The sequence below is a fragment of the Ascaphus truei genome, chromosome 7 (genome assembly GCF_040206685.1).
Source record: "Ascaphus truei isolate aAscTru1 chromosome 7, aAscTru1.hap1, whole genome shotgun sequence".
NCBI classification, from domain to species: domain Eukaryota; kingdom Metazoa; phylum Chordata; class Amphibia; order Anura; family Ascaphidae; genus Ascaphus; species Ascaphus truei.
The window spans coordinates 95,760,117-95,772,127 of record NC_134489.1 but is presented as its reverse complement, the minus strand read 5'-3'; the positions used below and the strand labels follow the sequence as shown (position 1 = coordinate 95,772,127).

General features: G+C 39.8%; 1 protein-coding gene across 1 annotated transcript in view; it reads left to right on the top strand.

Annotated features, from left to right (window-relative positions):
• THSD7B (thrombospondin type 1 domain containing 7B) overlaps positions 1–12,011 on the top strand; it is a 395,203-nt gene that overhangs the window by 322,731 nt on the left and 60,461 nt on the right. Inside the window, exons 18-19 of the mRNA XM_075609482.1 lie at positions 3,601–3,754; positions 11,401–11,542. Of these exons, the coding sequence (XP_075465597.1) occupies positions 3,601–3,754; positions 11,401–11,542 (296 nt within the window). The remainder of the gene's footprint in view (positions 1–3,600; positions 3,755–11,400; positions 11,543–12,011) is intronic.

The following is a 12,011-nucleotide window of genomic DNA, read 5'->3' as shown; positions in this document are numbered from 1 at the left end:
TCCCTACTTCCAGAGATTCCTCCTAGGGGGCGCCGGCATCTCTGCAGAGTTTAAAGTCCAGGTCAGGTGGGCCAATAGGGGGCCGCACCAGATGAGGTCACGACTTCCTATTTGCCCGGGTGACATTTAAGCTGCCATTAGATTAAAGATCACAGTTTCTCTGCTTGCAGGGATACCAGCACCACCACGGAGGTCAGTATCTCTGGAAGAAGCGGGTCCCTGAAGCTGAAATTAACAAATAAATAGTTTTTTTTTTTTTAAGGTAACTCCTATTGTTGCTTTAAAGCAGTTGGCAAAATAATATAGATAAAAGAGCAGTTTTGAGGAAAACTTGCAAAATCATCTAGATACACGGGCATTTTTTTTAAAATGAAGATCTAATTAATCAACACGCCACATTTTACCGGATTTATATAAATCAGTTGATTAGTCACACATCTGTAGGGAACCTGATCTGGCGATATTGCTGCTGTTTCGTGATCTCATGAACACAGCCACAGAGCACGTTACCTGGGAGGATGAAATAGATACTTTCTTCTTGGTATTTGTGACATGAGATTCATGTCTTCATACATCTCTGAGGTACAGTTCAGATAAGGGAGTGAAACACCCTGGAGCTGAGGAAAAAGAGAAGACATATTTGATCGATTAGTCTTGACTTCAAATCCTGACACTTCATCATTGGAGTATGTGTGCTAGAAATGGGGGCTTAACTCCAGTCCTCATGCCCTCCTTCCCAACAGGTCAGGTTTTCAGGATATCGCAGCTTCAGCACAAGTGGCTCAATCAGAAGCTCAGTTGAAGACTGAGCCTCTGATTGAGCCACCTGTGCTGAAGCAGGGATATCCTGAAAACCTGACCTGCTGGGGGGTGGCACGAGGACTGGAATTGAGCCCCCTGTGGCACCTGATTTAGGAGATGAATTTGACCTATTCATGAACTATAGTGTATTTACAATTCTTCGTACCTATTGAGAATTGGGAATAGTTTATAGTGTGCATGATGGGTTAAGTAAATACAAAAATGACAGTTTGAATGTTAACTCGATTTATTTACTGTAAATGTTTGTGGAGGTTATGCATTTGTGTAGGTTATGCATTTGGGATGCAAGAATAAAAAGGCGACTTACAAATTAAATGGAGATATATTGGGGGAATCCTTGATGGAGAAGGATTTAGGAGTGCTTGTAGACAGCAGGCTTAGCAATAGTGCCCAATGTCATGCAGTAGCTGCAAAGGCAAACAAGATCTTATCTTGCATCAAACGGGCAATGGACGGAAGGGAAGTAAACATAATTATGCCCCTTTACAAAGCATTAGTAAGACCACACCTTGAATATGGAGTACAATTTTGGGCACCAATCTTAAGAAAAGACATTATGGAACTAGAGAGAGTGCAGAGAAGAGCCAACAAATTAATAAAGGGGATGGACATTCTAACTTATGAGGAGAGGCTAGCTAAATTAGATTTATTTACATTAGAAAAGAGGCGTCTAAGAGGGGATATGATAACTATATACAAATATATTCAGGGACAATACAAGGAGCTTTCAAAAGAACTATTCATCCCACGGGCAGTACAAAGGACTCAGGCCATCCCTTAAGGTTGGAGGAAAGGAAATTTCACCAGCAACAAAGGAAAGGGTTCTTTACAGTAAGGGCAGTTAAAATGTGGAATTCATTACCCATGGAGACTGTGATGGCAGATACAATAGATTTGTTCAAAAAAAGGTTGGACATCTTTTTAGATGGGAAAGGTATACAGGGATATACCAAATAAGTATACATGGGAAGGATGTTGATCCAGGGATTAATCCGACTGCCAATTCTTGGAGTCAGGAAGGAATTAATTTTTCCCCTTAATGGGGTTTTTTTTTTGCCTTCCTCTGGATCAATAAGTAAGTATAGATATAGAATAAAGTATCTGTTGTCTAAATTTAGCATAGGTTGAACTTGATGGACGTACGTCTTTTTTCCACCTCATCTACTATGTAACTATGTAACTATGTAAGGTGTTACACCTCTCTGTGACATATTCAGAAAGAAAACCATTTTGATCTATTTCAATCTGTGTCCGTTTTATATGATTGAAATATAACATAATAAGAACTTGGCTCAAGTCAGGAAATAAGCAGCAGACAGTTAAAATGAATGATAACCCAGATGTGTATTTCGGGATTTTAACATGTACTGTGTGACACTGATCGTTGGAATGAGGCGCAAAGTAACAGTAACAGGTAGTGGGCTATGTACCGTATCCCCGTCTCCTGGCTTCAAAACTGCAGCACACAAAATAAAACTGTGTAGGACATTTGGTCGTGGCTGTTTCACCGCGACCAAATGACTTCCATCACTTCGCCGTGACTCACCCTGCTACTGGGACCTGTCACCGCCGGCCGCTTTGCCTTCAAGGTAAATGCCTAAACCCGTAACCTAAAGCCTTGCCCCAAAAACCTTACCCTAAAACCCTTTAAATTAACCCCTACCTAACCACAAAAAAACCTTAAATTAACCTCCTACCCTAAAAACTAAAACGGACCTTAGAAGTTGCCGGCGGTGGAGATCCCAGCGGCAGAACGGCTGCGCCGTGTGAAACACAGATTATAGTGAGCTGTATCAAATTCTGCATCTGTGTGTCAATTTTTATCTTATACTTGCATCCCCCCAAAATGGACAAGAATGAATTGGCGTATTTCCAGCTTGCAATTGCATCCAATGTAGGGAACTCTTTGTTTGACACAAACGCAAGCAGAAAATGGAACAGTGCATTATAAACTAACTTTGATGAGCATTTACGTAGCTACTGTATATCACCCCCCACCATTCTATCCATTGGGACTCTGATACATCAACCCACAGAGCTGTCAATATGATGGAACTCAAGCACCTTTTTGTCATATAATGACCGTTGGCCACAAGATAACGGGTGGACTAATATGAAAGAGGTTTTAAATGCTGCTTGTGACACTTGCATGTTAGTGACACATTTACAATACAAGACTGAGGGAATAAACCTGACATTGCATGATTGTAATCCAGCATCCCAGTTCCCTGTCACATTTAAAAGCCGATAATGATGGTTAACATCTCTGGATCTGAACATCGTACAGGGCTGTGATAAGATTCTGGTGCTCCTGTGCTTTGCAACTTTATTCTTGTTCTTGGAGTAATTGTATATTTTCCTATAATTATACATAAACTTAGAAAAAAATGTGCAACTACTGTACCACAGGGCTTGAATATTTAGTTGCTTTGTGATTATTGGAACAAATCATTGGTGGGGTGAATCATGAGTGTTATGGCTTTTCTCTGGAAACCTTACAAGGTTTATTTGCTGTATTTTGTTACATTGTAACAGTATGTACAGTAGTTCATATGTATTTCAACTTGTTATTGAAGTAGGGAGCACAGCTTGCTAAAATACTAGTAATGGTTGACCAAAAGCACAATCGTAGAGTAGATCAAAGGAGCACATGAGAGTACTAATAGAGTATACAGGTACTTATGTATCTATTTGGTGATTGTACAGTACTGTATGAACGTTTGTGTCATGCAAATATTCACAGGATTGTAACGATTGTGACTTTGTCCTTTCTGTTAGATGTGTAAATATTTCAGAAGATGCTGAAGGTGCCTTTGTTAATGACACAAATTGTTACCACCTGGAAATTGCCCCTGCACGACAAACGTGTACTCTTTCCTGCCCTGGCGAGTGTGTGATGTCAAAATGGGGACAGTGGAGTAAATGTCCAGAGGTATTTATTTCAACTTCTGTTTTATATACAAAGGAAAGGTGTCTCACGAAATAGCACTGCTTGGTAAATATGGCACCTAATCAATAGAATCCAGGGGTGTTTTAACAAATAAATGGTTTATTACAATGAGATAAAAAAAAAATACATATAATACCATCGGCTAGATCAGGGGTGGCCAACTCTGGTTTTAAGGATATCCTTTTTTCAGCACATGTGGCTCAATCAGTGACCCAGTTAATGACTGATATCCTTAAAAGCTGACCTGTGGGTGGCCCTGAGCACTGGAGTTGGCCACCCCTGGGCTGAATGTACAATGCATAATGTGAGCTGCTATGTGACCTTTACTTTTGGCTCATTACTAAGAAGAACCCAGTTGGATTGTGAAAGTTAAGGTGATGTTTGAACTCGCTATATTTTTTTTGTAGGTCACGTACTATATAGCGAGTCGCAGATTGTTAAAGGTTTTTTCTGTAAGTCCCTTTCATTTAGGGAATGTCAAGAAGATCACAAGAGTCTTATCTTTCTCTCCTGGATGAGTGAACGAGTTACACAATTGAAATATATATATACACACACAAAGAAGGCTGGCATTACTGGGTATTTTAAGTTAAAAAATGATATCAACATTTCAATGCTCTGAGGCTTTTTTCATTTTTGTATGGTGACCCTGTAGTGCCGGCTTTGTTTGGAACCGAAACGTCGGGTTACCCTTTGTGGTACGGGGCAGTAAACACTTCTTTCCTGCCCTCGAGAAGAAACACTATTTCTTCAGTGAAATAGAGAAAAATAGGATCAAAGCATCGTCCCACGAAAACTTCATATTCTGGACTCTTTTTGTCCATTTTGCTAGGATTTCTTATACTTGTCCATCAACCCCAAGTAAGAGACAGCCTAGATATTATTTTCTGTAACTTCTGTGGTACAATAGGTGTCTCGTCCACTGAAGAAGTTAATGCTGATGCAAGTACATGTACTGTATGCTGGGATTAATCTGAGCACAGGGATTTTACTACAACAGCAGTTTTCAACCTCATGGATTTTGTATGAAGTGTTCTTTGAAAAAGAGGTGAAACCCACAGATTAATATAGAAACTAACAGTGTGCGTTTGGTATATAAAAATAAATGATGGATGTTACAACCACAGGGATAGACATGATTTCTAAAGAAATTGACAGTGATAGGTCTCTGGTGAGATACTGTTCCATAGAAATGCCTTTCATTACTATTCCCACCTCTTGCTCTGTGATACTGTCTGCTCTCGCATCTCTGCCCTGAAGCAGACTGGGAAATGGCAGACAGCACAAACAGAAAGGAGTCAGACAAGGAAAGAAAATAGGTTATTTAAAGCCTCTATCTATAATTTATTAACTATAAAATGGGGTGGGGTGGCTGCACCAAAACGCAGAATAAACACACCACTTATCTACTGTGATCCCGTTGCTCTGTAATTATGAGCAAACCACCATATCTGTCCATGGCTAGGTTTGCACATCTGTAATTGGATTATACTTCCGTATTTGTTGCTTTCTTCTTTCTTTACTGTGGAGGCAGCCACCAGGACATAAGCAGTGTGCTCCCACCAGGACATACTGTAAGCAGTGTGCTGCCACCAGGACATAAGCAGTGTGCTGCCACCAGGACATAAGCAGTGTGCTGCCACCAGGACATACTGTAAGCAGTGTGCTGCCACCAGGACATAAGCAGTGTGCTGCCACGATTCACCCCACAGTTTCCTTTGTGACTGAAGAAAAAGGAAATGTGCTTTGAAAGGAAAAAGTTCTGTATTGATCGACGTTTCAGTGCTATGAGTTGTTGGTATGACCTCATTGGGCCAATTGATGAAATAGAGTTGTGCCAGGCAAAATTGCCCGATACCAAAATGCAATTTGATGTGGTTCAAATCTGGAGTTTTAAAATAATGGGCTGCATAAAGCTTAGCACTCCTTACTAAATATGGCCTTATATAGCTACTTTTCGTTAATACTCACTCCACTACTAATCTAATCTTTCGCTTATGTTGCATACTTGGCCCGGTGGTATAGTTTCAGATTTCTGTCTTTACAACCAACATGGATTAAGAAACTACAGAACTAGCAACCTGGGAAATGGAGCGGCTCAGTGAGTAAAGACACTGACTGGTACTGAATTTGAGGCAGGGGGAACCTGGTTCAATTTCTGCTGTCAGCTCCTTGTAACCTTGGGCAAGACACTTTATCTCCCTGTGCCCCTAGGCACCAAAAACATAGATTGTAAGCTCCATGGAACAGGGACCTGTGCCTGCAAAATGTCTCTGTAAAGTGCTGTGTAAAACTAGCAGTGCTATACAAGAACATGCTATTATTATTATTAACTATGTGGTTTTTTTTTACCTGATTTTTGCATGATGCTACAGAGAGAGGAACAGAGTCTGAGAAGCAATGCATGACACAATTGCCTATTCAATATGATGTGAAGCCGTCTTCTCTTTGCTGCTCCAAACTCACTGCCAGTCAGTGTCTTTACTCAATGAGTCGCTCCTTCTCCCTTTTAGTGAATATTCACAAGAGAACAAACAATGAAAGAGGATAAGAATAAATAAAGTCACGTCTGAATGTTAATCGTTTTTATTGGGTGTAATGATTAGTAGAAAAATAAATGGACGTGGAACTATTTGACATAACTATCAATAAAATAAAACCTGTAATATCTTTGTTGTCTAAAAACAACAGCGTAATGTAACAATCTTTGTCTGTACCTGAAGACAATCACAGATACGATGTATTGCTACACAGACATGAATAACATCACCTGGTCATGTCTATAAACTCCGTTATTGATTATTGTGGTAACAAGGGAGGGGGAGGGAGTGTGGGGCATGATACCATTTACTGGACCGACATTACTTGTTAAGCTTTTAAACCTCTCAGGGTCCTTGAATGATCCTGGGAGGTTCGAAAGCTTGTGCCATCAACTACTTGTTGGTCCAATTACAATGTATCATACCCCATGCCCCCTACTCCCTCTCCCCCTTTGTTACTACATGGAAGAAAGGACCAACACAGCTAGCCACCGTTATTGATTATTAGAACCATCTTATTTTTCTGTGGGTAACAGTGGGATAACCCAAATTGATTCTGACTGGCCTCTAAAATACTTCACCAATATAGTAAATTAATACTTCTGGAAAATAGGGGGGAAAGTGCTTATTTACTTAATGAAATCCCTTCAGTCCTAAAATAGCTGATTGAACTCCATAGGCACGCAAGTGTTGCACTGTTCTAAAGAACAAGTGAATTATAGTTAATGTCTGACATGAAAGTGAAGTTACTCATATCAGTGGTTACATGTCTGGAAGGTATTGGCACCCTTTCAATATGACAGGCCGGGCAAAGAGAGTACAGGAGACCAAAGGGCTTATTCTATAAGCACTGAGGCAGCCAGTTCACACTGCGATCAGCCAGAAAATCCCATTGGTAAGCCCCCCAGAGTAAAATTGAGAGCTTTGTTTTAAGGACCCCCAAAGCAGAATCCACAGCCCCCCACTGATATTGCACTCAAACCTACAATAGTTAATAGACTGTCAATATGCTCTAAGATCAATTGTCTACACACATGGCCCCTGGAACAGCGAGAAAGAAAGGAAAGCCTGATCACAGGCTCAAATTGATACCTCCAGCTATAATGTTAGCAATAATGTATGAAATCAAATATAAACGCAAGTATCTTAAAATCTTCTTTTAACCCAATGGAAGACATACCACGTGGTACTGTATACATATAAAAAATCAGATATCTATAAACATATAGTGAAAATACGGCAAGAAGAGAGCTGATATAGCCTATTATCGTAAAAATATGAGGGTAACCCCCGAGGAAGGTGTAGTAATATACTAGAGACAAAGGTAAGTATATGGGGTGTGCAATGGTATCCTATGCTCAAATATCTCAGTTTAAGGGATTTGATAGCTGTTAATAATCCCCTGGGTAACAGTACAACAAATATATTGGTGACGTGTATACAAAATGAAGATTGTTGGTTCAATCGAATATTAAAACATGTGTAAATGTGGATATATACAGCCTACTCCAATTATATATATCTATACAGATAGAAACGTCCATATCTTGTCAGCAGTCTCCTCGTTGCAGCTGTCACTTCCGTGACATCATTAAAATCAAGGATCTGAGCAACTCTATGAATTTACGGCTTGTATCTTGGCTCTATTTGATCTTCGGCTCTTGTACATTTGTAGTTACCCTCTTATCCTTGGGTATGTTTGTTATGTAGTGACAGTACAGTATATTATGTGTGATCATTTGCTATACTAATGACCAGTAGGATAGCCTTACATGGATACCCTCCTCTTCCATCATTATGATGCAAGGCAGAGTTTCTTGCTGTATATATAGTATCTATAAGGTTATGTGCAAATATGGTTATTATCTAATATACCTTCTCATTGGTAAACTATACCCATACACTATCAGATAAGACTGTAGTGGCACAGTACATTCTGTGTTTTCACCTGTAATACTAATGACCAGTGGGATAAACTTATATGGATCCCCTCCATTACCATCATTAGGATTGTAAGAGATGTGCACAGCGGGTAACACACCAGAGATGTTATTAGGTGAAAATAAGCTGAGGATTTATTAGCCAACAGCTTTAAACCGAAAACAGCTTCATATCAGCAAAACAAATTTAGAACAGAAAACAACAACCAGGCCTAACAACATGTAGGGGACTGACTAACATTTCAACAGCCCCTATCTGAGGACAGGAAGGCTACACCAGTTACCAACCTTTGACACAGTCCAAAGAGAGGTTCCTGTAGGCAGGGTGCTCTCTACGTCAGTCCAGGGTCTGTGGTGGTGCCTGTGGGGGTTCACTCTGGCGGGTTCCAGGGATTGATGCTGCCTAGAACAATGTCTCTCGTCCCCTGAGATCTCTCTGGCAGCGCAGGCTCTTCTGTAGTAGAGAGTCCATGCATCTGTGTAGCTAAAAGCCTGCTTGATGAGCCAGGTGGAGACTGGTCAATGAACTTCTATAAATTAACAAGCTCCCTGCTGGACTCATCAGCAAAAGACGGCTTTATTTTGGAAGCCTTTTAGACAGGGGAAAGGCCCTATTACAATGATGCAAGGCAGAGCTTCTCTGTATATATGTATATCTATATACAGCTCAACCCCATTATAGCGGGAATACTAAGTGAGGTTATTAGGAATAGGGCTCAGATACTGTGAGGGTATTAGGAATAGGGCTGGAATACTAAGTGAGATTATTAGGAATAGGGCTGGCATACTAAGTGATGTTATTAGGAATAGGGCTCAGATACTAAGTGAGGTTATTAGGAATATTATAAAACAAATAAAATAATAATTTATAAATTATAATTAAAATAATAATTTTAATCACAATGTATAATTTACCAATTAATATTTAATTTATTTTATAATTTATAAATTATACCATATCATACAGGAATAGAACCCAGGACCTTTTATATGCTAGACCAATTCTATACCTCCAAGTCACAGTGATTGTGTGATGTCACAGGCTCTAATAGCATACTATTGTACACAGTGCAATCCACTGCCCTGTGCTACAGAGGTTAAGTATATTTATAGAGTCTGTGTGTGTGTCTTCCTGCGTTGCGCTCCCCCCTGACCTCTAATGCGGCGTCAAATGACGGCACAGGTCATTTGGCACCGCGTTGCCATGGAGCTGCGTGGACTGAAGCCGGGTAAGTGAGTTGCAGAGGCCTCGCACTCTCAGCGCGGGGCCTCTGTAATCGTCGCGCCCCCCAAAAAATGTCAGATGAGACTGTTATGACTAGCACACTTTTATATTGATAGCTAATACAACTACAGTTGATATACAATGCATGATCAAGTGATATACTTATGGCAGAGTCACATATATGGCTTTATTACAGCCGATGCTATCCTCCCCTTGAAGTCCCTTTAATATTCTATTCAAGTGCACCAACGTTGATGCTTACTGTACCTGTCCACTCTCCATGTGTATATATTTACTCTGATCAATGCATTAGTTCTACAATTGTGTACTTACCATTGAGTTATTAGGCACTAATTGATTACACGTACTGGCCATCATGCATAACTATACATGCTTCTTTCTATCTGTATATATATATATAATTGGAGCAGGCTGTATCTATTCTCCTTTACACACGTTTTAATATTCGATTGAACCAACAATCTTCATTTTGTATACACGTCACCAATATATTTGTTGTACTGTTACCCAGGGGATTATTAACAGCTATCATATCCCTTAAGCTGAGATATTTGTGCATAGGATACCATTGCACACCCCATATACTTACCTTTGTCTCTAGTATATTACTACACCTTCCTTATATAGGTCTGGGTTACCCTCATATTTTTATGATAATAGGCTATATATCAGCTCTCCTCTTTCCGTATTTTCATGATGTAACAGAAATAAATAAGTTCAGTATTTAGGCTTATATCAATTAGAAGTTGAAAAGTGAACGAGTTACCATCCATTGAGAATGAACGTATCGCTGGTTATTGTGGTACGTTTTCCATGGGCTCTATGAATGGCCTAAATGATGGCGTGCGTTTTTATTGCAAAATGAGAAGCAGAACTTGCCCTCACCAAGCCTTTTCCCACAGATGCTGTTTCCTGGCGCCCTGGATCTGCGCCCTCACCGCAGGACACTTTCATTCAAGGGAAATCTATAGGATTAGACCGGCACTCAGGAGCAGATAAAAAGGAAAATAAACTGACTTTATCCTTTAGATTCACTTCCTAGGATCCTGTTTAATTCAAATGTTGCTTAGACGTTACAGAGAAAAAGAAGTTTGAGCATATACTCACAAAAAAAAGCAGTATTAAGACACACATTTGCTGAAAGAGCAATGTTTTAAGTCCCTCAGGGTTGTCTAATGTGAGGTGCCTATGAAGGTTATATACTTCATCAGCAGTATGGGTGTCACTGTGGCGTAACCAGAAGTAGTCTGACATCATTGTAATCGTGCCATTTAGTCCCCTGAACGCCCACACATGACTCCTTGGAGTATATAATCTTCATCAGCACCTGAAACATTTCTCTTTCTGCAAGTCTCAGTCTCTCTCTCTCTCTCTCTCTCTCTCTCTCTCTCTCTCTCTCTCTCTCTCTCTCTCTCTCTCTCTCTCTCTCTCTCTCTCTCTCTCTCTCTCTCTCTCTCTCTCTCTCTCTCTCTCTCTCTCTCTCTCTCTCTCTCTCTCTCTCTCTCTCTCTCTCATATATATATATATACACGCATACTTAAACTTCTCTTTGTTCTGTAAACTGTAAGCAACATTTGAATTAAACACCATCCTATGAAGTGAATCTAAAGGACAAAGCGAGCTTGTTTTCCTTTTTATCTGCTCCTGAGTGCCGGTCTAACTCTCTGGGTGCCTTTTTTATTGCAACCTTTTTTAGCTTCCACTTGAATTACCTCTCAAGCCTAAATTCAGTGAATTCTGTTCACAGAACATATTCCCATCCTGCATCACCTTATTTTGCACCAGTACAGAATAATTACAGCATTGCTTATATATTTTGAATGTATAAATTATGTAGGATCAGATAACGTGTATGCAGTAATATTGACATGCCTTTTCCAACTGATCTTTTCTTTTGTCTAGTTATGCGATTCCAATAGTATGAGGTCAAGGACCAGATTTCCATTGAGGATTCCTTCAAATGGCAATACGTGTCCTGAGGATTCACAGGCGGAACCTTGCATTCTCAACCACAATTGCTTCCACTATCAATATAATTTAACAGGTACTCTACAGTACGTTTTCATAGCAGGGATACTTTCACATATACTTCCTGTTAGTAGAAAGGGTTCCCATTCTTTACTTTCACGTCTTTGGTATTTCTAAGCCAAGGGATTTTATTCATAAAGCTGCACTAACCGTCGCCTGTTTCCTTTATGGGGTTGTGTATCATACGCGCTACAGCAAGGTCACAATTGTTTCAAGAAAGAAAGAGATGAAGATCCTTCTAGCTGTTAATGGCTGGAGGTACAATAGCCTAAGTATTATTTTACTGCCGTGGAGTGTTCCATCATGACTGTGTATATGTCTTTTTTTTTTGTGACGATTTTAATCATCATAGTTCCCATTTCTAGGGGTGCACTTTTCAGGTATTGGGGAATCATAGTTGAATAGTTTTAATAGTGGCTGCAACTTTTTACTTAATGTTTCTCTTCCTATAAAATCATAATAATGTTCTTCATGGTTTATAATGT